This window comes from Apis mellifera, linkage group LG15 (genome assembly GCF_003254395.2).
Source record: "Apis mellifera strain DH4 linkage group LG15, Amel_HAv3.1, whole genome shotgun sequence".
Taxonomy (NCBI): domain Eukaryota; kingdom Metazoa; phylum Arthropoda; class Insecta; order Hymenoptera; family Apidae; genus Apis; species Apis mellifera.
This window is the reverse complement of record NC_037652.1, coordinates 8280972-8300342: the sequence shown is the minus strand read 5'-3', so window position 1 is coordinate 8300342 and position 19371 is coordinate 8280972. Positions and strand designations below refer to the sequence as shown.

At 33.4% G+C, this 19371-nt stretch overlaps 2 protein-coding genes across 2 annotated transcripts in view; one reads left to right on the top strand and one right to left on the bottom strand.

Annotated features, from left to right (window-relative positions):
* The first annotated feature begins 4347 nt into the window (after window positions 1-4347).
* Window positions 4348-19371, top strand: part of LOC411611 (tachykinin-like peptides receptor 99D) — an 82474-nt gene continuing 67450 nt past the window's right edge. Inside the window, exon 1 of the mRNA XM_026445269.1 lies at window positions 4348-4504. The gene's annotated coding sequence lies outside the window, so the exon portion shown is untranslated. The remainder of the gene's footprint in view (window positions 4505-19371) is intronic.
* LOC102656554 (NADH-ubiquinone oxidoreductase chain 5-like) overlaps window positions 17501-19371 on the bottom strand; it is a 32441-nt gene continuing 30570 nt past the window's right edge. The window contains 1 exon segment of the mRNA XM_026445631.1: window positions 17501-17639. Within this exon segment, the coding sequence (XP_026301416.1) occupies window positions 17501-17639 (139 nt within the window).

Here is a 19371-nt window from a genome sequence, read left to right as displayed (position 1 = left end):
GTTTCTCCCGATGATATTCCACAGTATCGGTCAAAAGCTCGATAATTCATGATTGAAACTTCCTCCCGCCAATTCGGTTATATCGTTATAATCGAGCTATCCGGCACAAAGACGACAGATTCGTATGTTGATTCAACCATCCGCGCAACAGTTTTCCTGTCACGTACGACCTTTCGATTAAGTTAATTATTTTGCAAGAGAAGGCCGTTTCCTATCGCGCCGCGTTGCCTATGATTCTGGCGCGCATAAACACGTAGGAACGCGTGTTTCCATTCTATCCAACTATTCATATATATATATATATATGATGCAAATTGGAAATATTACAGCGAGTTTACGAAGTGAAGAAAGGAAGAAAGAAAGGAGAAAAAATTTTGATTATCGAAGACGATAATAAACGGTGGGAGGAAATTAACGTGATATTGGCGGAAGGAGGAGCGTCGAAACGATTCTTCTAAATGAAAGCGAAACTTTCATAATTTACTTCGGTTCGTCGAATCGGGGGAGGGGGGAGGGGATATCGATTCGATATTATCTCGAGTGACGATATTAATTGACCAACTTTTAATAACATCCCAAATTGATTCAAATTAATTGGCGCACCATCCATCATATTGCCCCTTATTTGCTTTCATTCGATATCGTGATACCATGATACGATAACGTTAGATTATTTTTAACCAAATGTCCCTTCGAGTAATTTTTTTTCTTTCTTTCAAAAATTGTGTTTCATAAATTTTGTTTCTTTACAGCTTCAGATTTCAATTTCGATTTCTTGAATTTGTAATATTCGAGCAAAGTCACAGTTCATCAGTTCATTTTATTTTAAATTATTGTAGATATATAATGTTACGACTCTTTTTATATTTCGAAAACAGGCTAATCTTTATCTAATTTATCATATAATTAATCATATAATAATTTACATATAATTAATCTTTATCTAATTTGTAACCAATTCGTTATTACGAATTATCGAATATCTGGAAAAATGTATTTTCTCTAAAATTTATTTATCTAATTTGTAACCAATTCGTTATTAGGAATTATCGAATATCTGGAAAAATTTATTTTCTCAATCGATTCGCTTTATTTCGTCTTATTTCACCTGTCAGAAATATTCGAAAGAAAGACAGATCCGAGTTGTCGAAGCGTGAGTAAACATTTCTTCGCGAGTTTTACTTTCTCTCTTTCTTTTTTTATTACGATCGAGAAGAATCGATCTCTCGAGAAATATTCAAGTTCGCGAATTTTTTGAATTTTAATCGAGATGGTTGCAAGAGACGCGAAGGAGGGGAAAAAATGGTCTACTTGGGATCCGTTAACGCGCGATGCTGTTGTGGAAAATGGAAGTGACGTAAGCAATTAACGAAAAACTCGGTCGTGAAACGGTCTTGAATTATTTCTGGAAAAAAAAAATTATTCTCTACGCGATCGGATCGCTTGTTATCCATAAAAAAGAAAAAGGAAGAAGAAGAAGAAGAAGCAAAATAAAAACGTAGTTCGTTTTTTGTTTTCTTTTTTCCTCGCTTTGTTTTCATTTTTCGAAAAACTCCCCTCCTCCACGGTTTTTCACGCGAATTCGTGGTGGAGAAACGTCCCTCCTCGTCCATTTTCTGAAGATGGATGAACGAAGGTTTCTGATTAATCAATGGATCATCTGAGATCAAGGATCGAATTTCGAAATCGGTTTTCATTTCATTCTCTCGAAAGTTTGTACATCGAAATATCGAGGATAAAAGCGATTTTATACTTCGATTTGTCGCTTGATCTTCTTTTTTAGAAATATAAAAGGGAGGGAAATTTGATGAATAAATTGGCAATTTTTCTTTTCCTTCTTTTACGAAGATTTCTTTATAACAATTCTTCGCAGTAATTCGAAGAATTATTCTTTGAGTAATTGATTAACGATCTCGACATTTTAATTAAATTTTAATTGATGAAATTCTGATAATTCAAATATTTGTGATATATATATATATATATATATAATATAATATTAATAGATTGTATTAATATTTGTCGTTCACGAATCCTATGATGAGATTAATTTATTTACCAAAAAGTGTATATATATATATAATATTCGTTGAAAATGGTACGTAGAAATCTTGGATCCCGTTTCCAATCGAGTTTACGATCAAAAGTATAATATACTCGTTTATACTCGCGATAAAACCGAATAAAAATTGCTCCCTTTTTCCCACAATTTTGCATTCCACGGCGGAGATGCGTGCAAGCGGGCAACAAAAGAAGAAACACTCTTTTTCTCTTCCTTCTGCTTCCCTTTACGCTTTCCCTTGACGTGACGGAGAGAAAAGAAAAAGGAAGCGCGAGTCGACTCGATCTCCATACTCTCCACTGTCTTCCATCGTAATCTCTATTCCTCGGCTATCCTTAAATCGAAATTCTTCCGCTTAAAAACGCGGAATCATCCCTCTTCGTATCTACCTCTTCTCGTACGGAGATCCCTCTCTAATCTCCTCCTTCTTCTCCTCTTACATATCTAGAGGAGAGAAATTGAATTTCTTTTGATAAAAAAAAAAAAAAAGAAAAATTCGATTCTTGGTTTTAACGATCGAGAAGGGAGAACGATGGAAAATGGAAAAAGAATAGAAAAGAAAAAGAAAAATTTGATCTCTGTTCCTAATAATCGAGAAGAGGAGAACGAAAAAAAAAGAAAAATTCAATCCTAATTCCTAACGATCGACAAGGAAAGAAGGAAGAGCGATGGAAAACGAAAAAAAAAAAAAAAGAAAAAGAAAAAACTGATCCTTGCTCTTAAGGATCAAGAAGAGAAGAAGAGAGAACGAAAATGGAAAAAAAAGGACAAAAGAAAAAGTCGATCCTTTCCTCTCCTAACGATCGAGAAGGGGAGGAAGGAGAACGATGAAAAACGGAAAAAGAAAAGAAAAAGAAAAATTTGATCTTTGTTCCTGATAATCGAGAAGAAGACAAGGGAGAATGATGGAAAACAAAAGAAAAAGAAAAATTCCATCCTTGCTCCTAACAATCGAGAAGGGGAAGAGGGAGAGCGATGAAAAATGAAAAAAGAAAAGAAAAGAAAGAGAAAAATTCAATCCTTGCTTCTAATAATCGAGAAAGGGAGAAGAGAGAACGATGGAAACCGAAAGAAAAAGAAAAATTCGATCTTTGTTACTAATAATCGAAAAGAGGAGAAGGGAGAACGATGGAAAACGAAAAAAAAAAAAAAAAGAAAAATCCTTGCTCTTAAGAATCAAGAAGAGGAGGAGGGAGAGCGATAGAAAACGAAAAAAGAAAAGAAAAGAAAGAGAAAAATCCTTGCTCCTAACGATTAAGAAAAAAGGACGATGGAAAAAAAAAGAAAAAAAAAAATTCTTGCTTCTAACGATTGACAAGAAAAAGAGAGAGAGCGATGGAAAACGAAAAAAATAAAAGAAAAGAAAAAGAAAAATTCGATTCTTACACCTAATAATCGAGAAAAGAAGGGAGAACGATGGAAAACGAAAGAAAAACAAAAATTTGATTCTTACACCTAATAATCGAGAAAAGAAGTAAGAACGATGGAAAACGAAAGAAAAAAGAAAAATTCGATCTGTGTTCTTAACAATCGCGAAGTGGAGAATGGAGAACGAAAAAAAAAAAAGAAAAATTCGATCCTTGCTTCTAACGATCGACAAGAAAAAGAGAGAGAGCGATGGAAAACGAAAAAAATAAAAGAAAAAAAAGAGAAAAATTCGATTCTTACACCTAATAATCGAGAAAAGAAGGGAGAACGATGGAAAACGAAAGAAAAAGAAAAATTTGATTCTTACACCTAATAATCGAGAAAAGAATTAAGAACGATAGAAAACAAAAAAAAAAAAGAAAAATTCGATCTTTATTCTTAATAAAATCAAGTGGAGAATGGAGAACGAAAAAAAAAAAGAAAAATTCGATCCTTGCTTCTAACGATCGACAAGAAAAAGAGAGAGAGCGATGAAAAAATAAAAGAAAAGAAAGAGAAAAATTCGATTCTTACACCTAATAATCGAGAAAAGAAGAGAGAAATGCAAAAAGGAAAGAAAAAGAAAAATTTGATTCTTACACCTAATAATCGAGAAAAGAAGTGAGAACGATGGAAAACGAAAAAGAAAAACAAAAATTCGATCTTTGTTCTTAATAATCGCGAAATGGAGAATGGAGAACGAAAAAAAAAAAGAAAAATTCGATCCTTACTCCTAACTATTTTAAAAAGAGAAGGAAGGAGAACGATAAAAGAAGAAAGGAAAGAAATGAAAGAAAGCGTGGCGCGATTGAAGAAGAAATTGGCAGGCGGTGTACGCGTGGGTTCACGGATAGACGGGCAGAGTAGGTTAGCATCTCGAGTCCGCGCTCTGCGTCCGAGCGTCGCGACGCGAATGCCGCGAGATACTTTGGCCAGTATCGTGCAAGCGCGCGTCCCGTGCCGATCGTGCGATATCGCGCGCCATCGATCGATCTCTCGAACGCCTTCGCGTCCAGACATTCGTATTCCCATCCGGTGAGTCTTCCACGCACACAGACAGACAGTGAAAGAAAAAGAGAGAGAGAGAGAGAGAGAGAGATTCTTCTTCGGGGAAGAAAAAACGGAGAGAGAGAGATTGAGAAATGTGTGGACGGTATTAAAATTCGATACGAGCATGGAAAAGTGTCCATTCACGTTAACGTCCATTAACGACGTTGCGACGTTGATTCAGTTTTCAAAGTTTCGAACCCGCTTCATTTAAGAGCAGCCCTTCCTCCCCTCCCCTCCCCGCCCTCCCGCGCTCCTCGACCAACACAGTCGATAAACTAATTAAATCTCTCGAATGTTTCGCGGTTAATAAAACCCCCTTTCCTTTCCTCCACTTCCACGACACGTGGAAACTTGTGTCGGCAAATTTTCGATATCGAATATTTTTAAATCGCGTTTAAAATCGATCGATCTTGATGGACAAACGATTCGATATACGAGATCCTCGCTCTTTTTTAAATTATTTATAATCCAGGGTGTGAAACACTGAAAATATTACAAGGAAGACTGTGCTTTCGAGAATCTTGAAAATCTCTGAAAATCTTCTCCAACGACTATCCAAATCTCGAGTCAAGAGAGGACTTGTTTTCTTCTCTTTTCCCTTCCTCTTATTTTTCTCTCTTCCAATTATCGTAGAAAAGTCTCCACAAGTTCATCATATTCGAGAAAATGGAACTTCTGAAAGTGTATCGTGTCATATCTCTTTATGAAAATTATCAACGAATTTGAACGTTCGATCCAGGGATTAAATGAATTAAAAGTAAAATAAATTATTGAAGCAAAGACGGTTTTGAAGATGAGATTCTCGAAAGTGATCCTCTCCCTTCTCTTATCGAGGGTGGAGAAAATTTTGCTTTCAAGTAGGTAGATTTGCAGAGGTGGAAGGCTAATTTCGAGGAAATTTGAAAGAGTGCAATCTGGCGGAGGAGGGGGCCGGGTTTTGTGAGAACGTTGAACGAAGATATTCAACCCGTGGCGAATCGTCGATCACTGGACGATCTATAAACTCATCTAGCACACACGCTTCCGCGTAATTGGGTCGAATGAAATTTTCGACCTGCCCCTCCCCCCCCAATGGTTTGCAAATGGTTCGCAAATTAATGGTGTAAAATGCGTTTCACATCAAGTGGAATATACGTACGTATGGTGGACATTCTACGTTGCATTCGTTAATATCATTCGAAACTGCGTGAAAGAATCGCTACTTTATCCAATTCGAACGAAATCAATTTTCGAATCTGAATAAGGGAATAATTATTTTTATCGAATACGGATTTCTCGTTAACGAAAGGTTAAATTTAATTAGTTTGATTTTCCTTCCCCGAACTCCGCTCTTGGTAATCCACGGAGATAAATAGACAGATTTGGAGGAGGACTTTTGCACGCATGAGTCGTGATGGAAATCGGGGGGGCGAATTTGAGAGAAGCCGGATAGGACGTTTTCCTATAATGAAAATTGACAGTGCGTGTCGAGGCGAGAATTTCCACGGTTATGTATCCGCGTAATTACACGATTTATGAACACATATATACATTTAATTATGTATTCGTGTAATTGAATTTTCTTCGATTGTTCAACTGTTTGTAACCGCGCTTGATTTGCCCTGGAATTCAATAAAAGGGATTATTTTTTAATAATCGTTGTATTATTGAGCAAAAAAAGAAAAGAAAAGAAGGAACATTATTACTTTCATTTTATTCAAAAGAAAAAGTGAGAGTGCTTGCAACGTGCTTTTTTCGGCTCGTCTTGGATAAGTATATTCGAAAAGAACTGTGCGTTTCGATGGAATTGGGTGTTAACCCGTTGAGAAAGTAATTAGAATTAAAAATTTCGAATAAAGTTAAGTAATCGCTTACGTAAAATGCTTAAAAATAACGTTTATTCGTAGATAATTGATTTTATACGCAACCTCGACAATCAGGATGAAGCAAGTACTTTATTCGCAACATCGACCGTTAAAATTCCCCATCAGCGGTGGTCGAATGAGAATCCAGAACGAGTGAAATAGAGCCGAACGGAGGTGCAAGGGGAAGGTGGGAAGGGTGAAAATTGATGTCCACCGTAATGTACACCCGAGTTCGGAATCAAGTCGATTCAAGGGGAAACGATCGCGCTAATATCCTTTCCACTTACCTCGATCCCTTCCCGCCAACTTCTGTTTGACGTTAATTCAATATCCTAGGTGTAACGCTGGAAAAGCGTATTTTTTTTTCCAAGGTAGAGAGTAGAAATTTTCTCGTCCAAATCCATTCGAAAGGTAGAGGGAAGCGCGCCGTTGAATTCAGTTTTTCACTCGTCCCGATATCTCGATCGGTTGCCGAGATACAACGAGTAGCGTTCGTAGCATCGCAACTGCGAAGATTATGAATGGATCCGTGGTGACCTATATTTTTCCCCTAGAAATGCGTACCACGTTTTTTCCCGCGAATCGCGTCTCGAGTTGGGTTAGTGAACAAGCGAGGCGCGAGCGAGAGATCCGATTGAGTAAAGAGAAGGAAAATGGTAAACGATCAAAAATTACTGTTTTCTTTGCACGACGATATCTCGGAAACCGGAACTCGTATCGGGATGAATGAAAAAGCGTTTCAAAGAGGAAGCTTCCACGCTTCCAATGATCTTTTATTTTTCGACTGGAAGTCGCTATTTTCAAAGTTACAACGATTCAAAGTTTTCCCAATTTTAATACGATCTAATTGGATTTAAGATAAACGATCAAAAATTACTGTTTTCTTTGCACGACGATATCTCGGAAACCGGAACTCGTATCGGGATGAATGAAAAAGCATTTCAAAGAGGAAGCTTCCACGCTTCCAATGATCTCCGTTCATCGACCGGAAGTCGCTATCTTCCGAGTTACAGCGGTTCGAAATTTTCCCAATTTTAATAGGATCTAGTCGGGTGTAAGATAAACGATTAAAACTACTTTTTCTTTGCACGACGATATCTCGGATATCGAAAGTCGCATCGAAACGAATAAAAAAGAGTTTTAAAAGGGAAGGTTTCGCGTTTCCAACGATCTTTTGTTTATCGACCAGAAGTCGCTATCTTCGGAGTTACAACGATTCAAAGTTTTCCCAATTTTAATAGAATCTAGTCAGGTGTAAGATAAACGATTAAAACTATTTTTTCTTTGCACGACGATATCTCGGATATCGAAAGTCGCATAGAAACGAATGAAAAGGAGTTTTAAAGGGGAAGGTTTCGCGCTTCCAACGATCTTTTATTTTTCGACCGGAAGTCGCTATCTTCGGAGTTACAACGATTCAAAGTTTTCCCAATTTTAATAGAATCTAGTCGCGTAGATAAACGATTAAAACTACTTTTTCTTTGCACGACGATATCTCGGAAATCGAAAGTCGCATAGAAACGAATGAAAAAGCGTTTCAAAGGGGAACGTTCCGCGCTTCCAATGACCTCTCGTTCATCGACCGGAAGTCGCTATCTTCCGAGCTACAGCGGTTCAAAGTTTTCCTAATTTTCTTGATTTTTCTTTTAAATAGAATTCTAAAGTAATTTCTTTACTTTTCGTCTCATCGAATCGTGAATCTTGCGATCTTCGATGTAAAATTTCGAGATCAGCGAATGACGAAGTAGAAATAAATCGATGCAACTGCGTCGCAATTTTATTATGCAAAAAAGGGGGGAAGGGGAGGAGATGCATTGACCGCATATGTGCGAAGTATCATCGATCGATTGTCACGAGGCTCTCTTGTTTCGTATCTATTGTGAGACGATAAGGGCATCGCTGTAAACCGTCAATCGAGGCTTCATAATCTACGCCGCTGCTCGACGAAAATTTGTTTTAAAGAACAACCCTCGTTCAACGATGTCGCTCGTCCCTCGCGAAGGAACGAGAGTCGAACGAGGAGAAACACGATTAATGAGCCGTGATAAAAACGATGTTTTTATCCGTTTAAAGAAATGAGACAGCTATTAACTATCGCGGAAGACAAAGGGGAAGTTAAATTTATTTCGGAATGATTATCTTTTTTTCTTTCCCTCCATTCTTCTCCGTAATATTAGCGTAATGAGAGATTGTTAATACTCAAAGCATACTCATGCATACGTAAATAAGATCTCGTTTATCTCCTTTGTCATTCTATTTCCCTTTTCCCTTTTTTCTCGACGATAAAAAATATTAAACGAAACGAGTATAAATGCACAATTTTCGCGGCAAAAATTAGATCAACATTGCAGCATAAATTCAAAGTTTAAACATGTAAAATACTTTTCAATAAACTATTATTTAGTACCATAGAGATTCTTATATTTGTCTGTATATTTATATATATATTATATTCGTGATAAATACAAGGTAAAAGCTTGTAAGAGAAACTTTATTGGGACGGAAATTTTCTTTTTTTTTTTTTTTTTTCAGTATCAACGATATTTCATTTCGTTTAATTACAAGTGGTACATAACGAAAACAATTCTTGATAATTTTTGCTCCGCATTTAAAATCGTCAATTTTAAGCACATTTCAAATCGAAGAGAGATATTTTTCCACCACTCAAATAAACAAAATTAAATCGTATTATACAATCATTTCGATAGCCATACGAATATATACATATTATTTTTAATCATGTTAATATTCTTTATTATTTCACCATTTGTACAAGTTTTTTAATAAAATTTTCTAGATATTCTAGTCGCGAAACGTTGATAAAAATTTTAAATTCAAATGAAACTCAACTGAAAAAACCACACGCTTTTAAATAATTATAATATAAAGAAACATTTTAATGTTATATTTTTACGAAGAACGCAGAAAATACAAAATTTCAATAAATTTTCTCGAAATCTTTAAAATTCCTTATTTTCTCGAATTCTGTTTTTGGTCCAATGTTTCATGCTTTTCTAGCACATATTTCATTTAATTTAAAACGTAGCACGAAGAAATAGCATAATTTTGTCTTCGATATCGAGAAGATCGGACGAAATGTTAGCACTGTGGGGATAAGATCGAACGTATTTCCTTGTATTTTCAGATTCCACTGTTCACACAATATATATCAAATTTCTCCCATGAGAATAATATCGTTATTTCCTTTTCAAACAAATCTCCTTTTTTCAACTTTCATTCATATTTTGCTACCTCGTTTAATCCACCTTCCCCTCGCTGTTTATAAAGATAAACAGGGGGATGGGGGATGAAAATACGAAGAGGACGATGAGTTGAAATAATAAATGACGTGTACAAGAAGGACGAATGGAATAGCAAAAATAAAATGTAAGAAGGAATTTATTGAAACGAAACGTTCGTTTTTTGATTAATAAATTTTTATCTAACGTTATTTATATTATCATTTTCTATATCGATTCTACGATACATAGGAAAATAGCAAATTACATTATTTTCATCGCAGTTTCGTTAATTTATGCGCGATGATGGAACAGTTCTCTCTCTCTCTCTCTCCCTCTCTGAAAACAGCAACGCTTCCCAGAATTGTTCCCAGTTTGTAGAATAGAGTTACGGCATTTAATCGTTGATAGATGGTAATAGAATTTCGTAGCCGTGGAGAGATACCGATGGGTAATTACGTTAATACTGTGAACAGAGTTAATACCTTGTGATTACCGAGTAAACATTTATCGAGCATGTTGGAATTTCTTTTGTATCGTTCGATCATATTCCCGAGTATGATGAAAGTTTGAGGGAAAGAGGATGAGATAAGATAAAATGAAGGGGGGCCAAGATTGTTGTTGAAGTTCCATTCGAATATTTTTCGATCGAATTATTTTAAAGAAAATGAAAAGGAAACAATTCGATCTTATATTTCTTTAAGAAACGAAAAGATAAGAGAACGCGAGGCTTTAATGCATAATTGAAAGGATGATTTGAAACGGATATCATTAAATTTTTATCCAATCAGATATGTATGTAATTAAGCAGGTATTTAATCTTCGAATCAACCGGATTCCATTACCTGTTAATTCGTCGAGTAAATTAATAATTGGCTATTAAAATTTCAACGCGTTGGATTAATATTTTAAAGCCATGTATATATATATAATAGTTTAAGGTCTAGTATCCAATTTGTTTTGGCAATTAGCAATATTTATTTATGTTGGATAGGTATATAAGTATCCTCGAACGGAATGATAAATTTTCATTAAGCAACGATTAAGAATTGAACGATAAAGTTTTCAAGAATATTTATCATTAACGGTACACTGTTCAACGATTAATTTTCCACGTTATTTTACAAAATATATATACACGGATCACTGTTTATTATCAACGATTAATTTTCCACGTTATTTTACAAAGTATATGTATACATATACACGGATTAGTGTTTATTATCAACGTAATTAATTTCACGATTTCACGATTCATTTTTCAACGATTTATTTTACAAAATATATACACACACATACGGATTACTGTTTATTATCAACGATTAATTTTCGACATTTTACAAAATACACGGATCATTGTTTATTATCGACGTTATTTTACAAAATACACACACACAGATCACTGTTTATTATCAACTTAATTAATTTCACAATTTCACGATTTTTTTCGACATTATTTTACAAAATATACGCATATATATACACACGGATTACTGTGTATTATCAACGATTAATTTTCGACATTATTTTATAAAGTACACACACACATACACACACACACATATATATATATATATATATATATATATATATATACACGGATTACTGTTTATTATCAATGATTTTTTTTCGACGTTATTTTACAAAATACACATATTATTTATTATCAATCATGATTAATTTCACGATTTTACAATTTTTTTTCAACGTTTATATATTTTACAAAATATATGTATACAAATACACACGGATTACTGTTTATTATCAACTTAATTAATTTCACGATTTTTTTTAACGTTATTTTACAAAATATACACACGGATCATTGTTTATTATCAACGATTAATTTTCGACATTATTTTACAAAGTACACACACACACACACACACACACATATATATATATATATATACACAGATCACTTTATTATTGACTTAATTAATTTCACGATTTTTCTTTTCGATATTATTTTACAAAATACACACAGAGATTAATTTCACGATTTCACAATTTTTTTTCGACATTATTTTACAAAATACACACACACGGATTTATTGTCAATTTAATTAATTTCACGATTCCACGATTTTTTAGATATTATTTTACACATACACGTAAACACGGATGGATATCGAGAGCGAACGTTGATGAAATTATCCAACGATGATTCGCATCGATCGGCTAAACACGCGTCACGCACACGTTGCACATTTGCAACACAGCGCCGATATTCTTGCGTCGACGAGAAGTCGATGAAATCGTGGCACGCTTTGACGGTTTCGGAATCCCCTCGAGAGCGTCGATCATTGGGCGTTGCAAAGGGCATCGTGGGATCGAGAATCGCCGATCCCACAGACATTTCTGATTAAATCCAATTCAAATCTAATAGCTCACTGATTATTGTTCGCGGGCCCATTGATAAACCGAGCATCCCGAGTTGAGTGCCCTATCGATCCTGCCGCGATATTGAAAACAGGTTGCCGCAACGGAACAAACGGTTAAACATCACTTACTTCTTTTCTTTTCTTCTTCTTCTTCTTCTTCTTCTTCTTTTTTTACCGATCGATCGACCAGAATTAATCAACCGCCCCATCTTTCCCTCCCTGTTTTATCGCGATCAAAATTTAATCTTAATTTAAACTTTCATCGATTAAAAGTCTTCGAAATATTGGGTTGGCAACTAAGTAATTGCGGATTTTTTTTAGAAAATCAAAGACAATTTTTTCATGGAACTAAATAACTTTATTCCGTAACGTGTTGCCCATTTTGATCAATGACCTTTTGCCATCTTTCAGGCAGCATCATAATCCTACGTTCATAAAACTTGTGGTTTTTATTAGCAAAAAAGTGAATCAGGTACGATTTGATATCATCATCGTTATTGAAATTTTTACCATTCGAGGAGTTTTGTAAAGATCGAAACGAAAAGTAATCGGATGGTGCAAGGTCAGGACTATATGGTGGATGTGGCAAAACATCCCAACCAAGCTCCAATAATTTTTGCCGAGTGACCAAAGATGTGCATGGCCTTGCATCGTCACGATGGAATACAACACCTTTTCGATTTGTCGATTCGGGCCGCTTTTCTTCAACCGCATTGTTTAATTTCGTTAGTTGTTCGATGTAGACAACAGAATTGATCGTTCGGTTGGGTAGTAAGAGTTCAAAATAGACAATTCCTTCGTAATCCCACCAAACTGATAACAAAACCTTCTTTCGACGAATACCAGCTTTTGATGTCGTTCGAGCTGGTTCACGTGGCCTGCTCCGCCATCTTTTCCGCTTGATATTGTTGTAAACAACCCATTTTTCATCGCCAGTTATCGGTCGTTTTAAAAATGGATCATTTTCATTACGTTTCTTTAGCAAATCGCAGCTGTTAATGCGTCGCGTTAAATGCTTTTCTTTCAGTTCGTGAGGAACCCATGTATCGAGTTTTTGAACATAGCCAAATTGTTTTAAGTGGTTTGCATATTGCCAACTATCAAATAACAAAATGTGTTTTACATTTGGACTACGCCAGCAAACCTAAAAATTCAACTGAAGCCATCTATGAGTGAAATCCGCAATTACTTAGTTGCCAACCCAATAATTTTTCCTCCAAAAGATAAACTGTCAAATAAGATCGTGAAGAGTAACGGTGTAAAAGAAAAAGGCGAATTGAAAAGTTCGTCTATGGAAGGATGGAAAAATACGAATATATAGAGAATATCCGGTGAATATCCAACAAGTCTGCATCACTTTTTTTTATCTGAACGTTGTTTGCGTGGCGTAAACGTCGTGTGGAAAAATTCTTGGAATCCCGTTCCACCGGTTAATAAAATTCGAAACACCGATAAAAGAATAACAACGCGAGGAGAATAGGAAGCAGCCTCTACGTTCGTTCCTTAAGAGGAATGTTTGAATGTTTGCAAATGTTTGAAAATGAAGGAAACTTTTGATTCCTTGGAATCTTATATATATATATATATATATTTCAAATTTTATTTCTCCATGTTATTTCGATCGTTATATTCGCGAGTTAATGAAAATTTAATTGGCCATTGGTCGATCGAGCCTTCCCGTTGCTATTAATTTCCTGTACAATAATTGTGGTTCACATCATTTCCTCCGTTCACACAGGATGGACGGTAATAAAGTGTACTCTTACGTCGATAACACGCGTACTTACCTGATGATACCTCGTTGGGACGGCATTGGCAAGGCATTGAATGTATCGTCTATCAATTTACGTTTATACACGCGTTTATTGTGGTAATACAAGTCTTGTTAATCGGCTCGATTAAGGTGTGATCAAAACTCGACGGTGGCTTAAAAATTACAAGGTTAAATTTTTTCTTTAAATCCTTGATTATCAATGATTAAACCAGTGAAAAATGTGATTCACGAAGTGGCTTAAAAATTATAAGGTTAAATTTTTTCTTTAAATTTTCGATTATCAATGATTAAACCAAAAAAATTGTGATTCACGAGGATTTAAATTTTAGGTGGATTTTAAAAATTATAGGATTAAACATTTTTTTTAAATTTTTAAATTCTCTATTACCAAAGATTAAACCAGATTAGCGTTATTCATGAGGTGGATTAAAAATTAGAAGGTTAAATTTTTTTCTTTAAATCCTTGATTAGCAATGATTAAACAAATGATTAAACGTGATTCACGAGGATTTAAATTTTAGGTGGATTTTAAAAATTATAGGACATTTAACATTTTTTTTAAATCTTTAAATCCTCTATTACCAATGATTAAACCAGATTCACGAGGTGGATTAAAAATTAGAAGATTAAATTTTTTTCTTTAAATCCTTGATTACCAATGATTAAATCAATGATTCACGAGATTTTAGATAGCTTAAAAATTGCAAGATTAATGATTCACGAGGATTTTAAATGGCTTAAAAATTACAAGATTAAATTTTTTCCTTGAATCGATTACCAACGATTAAACCAATGAAAAACATGATTCACGAGATGGCTTAAAAATTACAAGATCAAATTTTTTCTTTAAATCTTTAAATCGATTACCAATGATTAAACCAGTGAAAAACATGATTCACGAGGTGGCTTAAAAATTACAAGATCAAATTTTTTCTTTAAATCCCTTAAATCCTCTATTCTTAAATCTTTTAATCCAGCGAATAAACCAGTGATTCACGAGGATTTTATATGGGTTAAAAATTACAAGATTAAACTTTTTCTTTAAATCCTCGATTACCAGCGATTAAACCAGTGAAAAACGTGATTTAAGTTTTAGGTGGCATAAAAATTATAAGATTAAACTTTTTCTTCAAATCTTTAAATTCTCGATTACCAATAATTAACAAAAATTTATATTTTAGGTGCGTTAAAAATTTCGAGATTAAACTTCTTCTTTAAATCTTTAAATCTTCGATTATCAATGATTAAATTAATGATTCACAAGAATTTAGATTTTAGGTGGCATAAAAAGACTGTAAGATTAAACTTTTTTTTTAAATCTTTAAATCTTTAAATCGATTATCAATAATTAAACTAATGATTCACGAGAATTTTAGATGGCTTAAAAATTACAAGATTAAACTTTTTCTTTAAATCCTCGATTATCAATGATCTAACCAATGATTCACAAGAATTTAGATTTTAAGTGGGTTAAAAATTATGAGATTAAACATTTTCTTCAAATCTTTAAATCCTCGTTTACCAATGATCTAACCAATGATTCACGAAGATTTAGATTTTAGGTGGCATAAAAAGACTGCAAGATTAAACTTTTTCTTCAAATCCTTAAATCCTCAATTATCAATGATTAAACCAATGATTCACGAGAATTTTAAATGGTTTAAAAATTACAAGATTAAACTTTTTCTTTAAATCCTCGATTACCAGTGATTTAAACCAATGAAAAACGTGATTCAGGTGGCTTAAAAATTACAAGATCGAACTTTTTCTTCAAATCTTTATATCCTCGATCACCAATGATTAAACAATCACGCGAGGATTTAGATTTTACGTAATAAATAGGACGGAAACGGAGGTGGTTATTTATTTATACGTATACGGTTAAGAGAGGTTAGATTGGCAAAAGGCTGGAAGGCGCATAAGTATTCCGGGCCTGAGGGGTTGTCAAGATACTCGGAAGCACGGAAGTTTGACGAAGGTTGGTCGTCGGATGGTATAATAAATCTTATTATCTTGGCGAATCCGGTTTGCTGCACCAAGTATACCAGCACCAGTACTTTGTCCTATAAACTTTGCCTCGGTTTACATACCGAAACGAATATTTCTCACGGAAGGAGAGATCGAATATATTTATCACGATCAAACCTTTCCAAACCGTGTTAATCGTTAATCAAGCAAATTTTCTTATTCGGATTCGCGATTGGATCGATAGAAATTTCCTTTCGAGGAATCATAAATCTCCAAACTCGTTTAAGGAGAACAGAATTCGTGTTGTTCGATGATGTAAAATTAGAATAAAGGGTGGCGCGGGAAAGGAGGAGGAAATATCGATATCGAATGTGAAATTAATCGGTAATCAATTCGAGATAGCTTTTGAAAGCTTTTTCCATCGGGATTGAAACAACGTTTCGCGTATTTCATTACGAGAATTTTGATGGAGACGATAAACACTCTGGGGATTCTTTGTGTGTGAGTACACACGTACGTACACGTAGTTGTACGGCACGGAAGAGGAAAATGAAATATGTTATCCCACGCGATTATTTGGTTAGGTGGAACAAAGGTCGTTAAGATGTGTGTGGATGATCGTTTCAATTGCGAAATTTCGTTTATAATTCGTTTGAAATTATGATATTACAGTGCGTGTATACTTTTGAGACAAATTTCTCCGAAACGTTGGTTATCGATGGCGAACGATCAGAATGAACGAGAAGATTAAACGAAGATTAAAAGTAGTATCGTTTGAAATTTCGATCGTGTTATACTTTTGACATTATGAAATTCAATTACAAAAATATATTTTCAAGAAAAATGACGAATAAGAAGGATGAAATTTCGAACGTGTTATACTTTTGAAATTATGAAATTCAATTACAAAAATATATAATATATATTTCCAAGAAAAATGACAAACAAGAAAGACGAAATTTCGATCGTGTTACACTTTTGAAATTATGAAATTCAATTACAAAAATAGTATATATTTCCAAGAAAAATGACGAACAAGAAAGACGAAATTTCGATCGTATTTGAAAATTTTGAAATTATGAAATTCAACATTGATATCACTAATTTACTTTCGAAATAAATAATGAACAATTAGAAAGAATGAAAAACTTAAACGAAGATTAGAAATAATACCGAAATTTCGATCGTGTTATACTTTTGACATTATGAAATTCAATTACAAAAATAGTATATATTTTCAAGAAAAATGACGAACAAGAAGGACGAAATTTCGATCGTGTCATACTTTTAAAATTATGAAATTCAACGTTGATATTAGAAATATAATATATATTTCCAAGAAAAATGGTGAACAATTAAAAAAAGAACGAAAAATTTAAACAAAGATTAAAAATAATATCGTTTGACGAAATTTCGATCGTTTGAAATTATAAAATTCAACATTGATATTACAAATATAATATTTCCAAGAAAAATGGCGAACAATTAGAAAGAACGAGAACGAGAAAATTAAACGAAGATTAAAAATAATACTGTTTGACGAAATTTCGATCGTGTTATACGTTTGAAATTATAAAATTCAACGTTGATATTAGAAATATAGTATATACTTCCAAGAAAAATGGCGAACAATTAGAAAGAACGAAAATTAAACGAATATTAAAAATAATATCGTTTGACGAAATTTCGATCGTTTGAAATTACGAAATTCAATTCCAAAAATAGTATATATTTCCAAGAAAAATGGCGAACAATTAGAAAGAAGGAAAAGCTTAAACGTAGATTAAAAATAATACCGTTTGACGAAATTTCAATCGTATCACATTTGAAATTATGAAATTCAACGTTGATATCATCGATTTACTTTCGAGATAAATAATGAACAATGAAAAACAAATATAGTATATATTTCTAAGAAAAATGGCGGACAATTAGAAAAAACGGGAACGAAAAAAACTAAACGAAGAAACAGTATAATACCCGAATAACACCGTTTGACAAAGTTTGTGAGGATAATCTATTCGTTTCAATTCAACAAAATTTCGATCGTGTTTGAAATTCCACATTGATATCACGAATACAAGTACAAACACACACATTTCAACATACACGATTTTCGAGACAAATTCTCTGAAAGATTTTTACCGATGGCAATTAAAAAGAACGAAAGAATCGAACAAAGGATAAATTAAAACACAGTACACTCGTGTATAACACGAGTTTGACAAAGTTGCATGATGTAACCGTCTCAGTTACGAAATTTCGATCGTGTTTGAAATTCCACGTGTTTGATATTACGAATACAGTACAGCGTGGTATAATCTCTCGGGACAAATTCTCCCGAAAGGTTTTCACCGATGGCGAACAATTAGAAAGGACGAGAAAATTAAACGAAGATCAAAATTAAGTTCAACCTGCGTGTACTTGAATAACATCGTATTATATTCGATTCTGCCATTTCAACTCTCTAGTTTGATCCCAACGCATGTAGCAAATCATTTGAAACTGTAATTGGATCTCTCTGTTTATTATTCTTAATTGTGTTACTTATATACACGATATGGAATTAGATATAGATATTTTTGAGAACGAAGTTATTGTTATTCATTGTTGAAGTGAAAATAATTATTGATGAGGCTTTTCTAGAGATTGTGTTTCAAGATTTTGATAATAAACGTATATGTATACGTTTTTATAATTCCTATGTGTATGATTCTCTGAGGGAAGTTGATAAATTGAAATTGGAATTAGAAAGGAATTTAACAATTAAATGTTATATGAACACAATCGAGGAAAGAAACATGAAAACATGGTGAAAGGTTGACGAATGAAAAGTGGTATGGAGAAGAGTAGAAAATGAAAAATACTTTTTTTAATTTATTCTTTTTCCATGAAGTTTCCACGAAAGTTTTAAACAACACACTTTTAACGTTCCTCGTGTATATTCTCCTTGTGAAATACCTTCGAGATAATTTATTCACGAACAATTGCCCCGTATCCGTGAAAATTTTAAAATCTTCGTCCTATAATGAAAAAAAAAAAGAAAAGACAATTATAAATTTAACTTAGAAATAACGTTACATAATTACTTTCGATCAAAAGAATATTTCAACGGGTACATTTCTGTTATAACGTTAATTTTCTTTTTTTTTTTTTTTCTTTAATTATTTCCACGCCTTCTTAACAACACTATGATGCAATAATTAACGATGGAACGGAATCCTTTCCACGGGTTCTTTCTTTTTCCTTTTTTAAACTTCCTTTTTATAACCAATAAAATTGTCAATCTATTAAAAATAGTTTGATTTTTATTTAAAATAAACAACAACAAAGCTTGAAAACCGATTATTACAAAATCGAAATAGATACAAATGAAAATTAAAAAAATCTTTAAAGAGTATTTCAATTTTTTTCTTTTTCAAAAATTGCCATCCCTGTGATAATGCAAATTGTCGTCTGTGAATTTATTTAAAATAAAAATTCGGTGAACAACCCCAACAAAGCTTGAGAATCGATCACAATTTCTCACAAATATTCAAATAAATACAAATGAAAATTAAAAAAATCTTTCGAGAGAGTATCTCTACTTTTTTCTTTTTCTTTTTCAACAAATTGCCATTCCTGTGTTAATGCAAATTGTCTT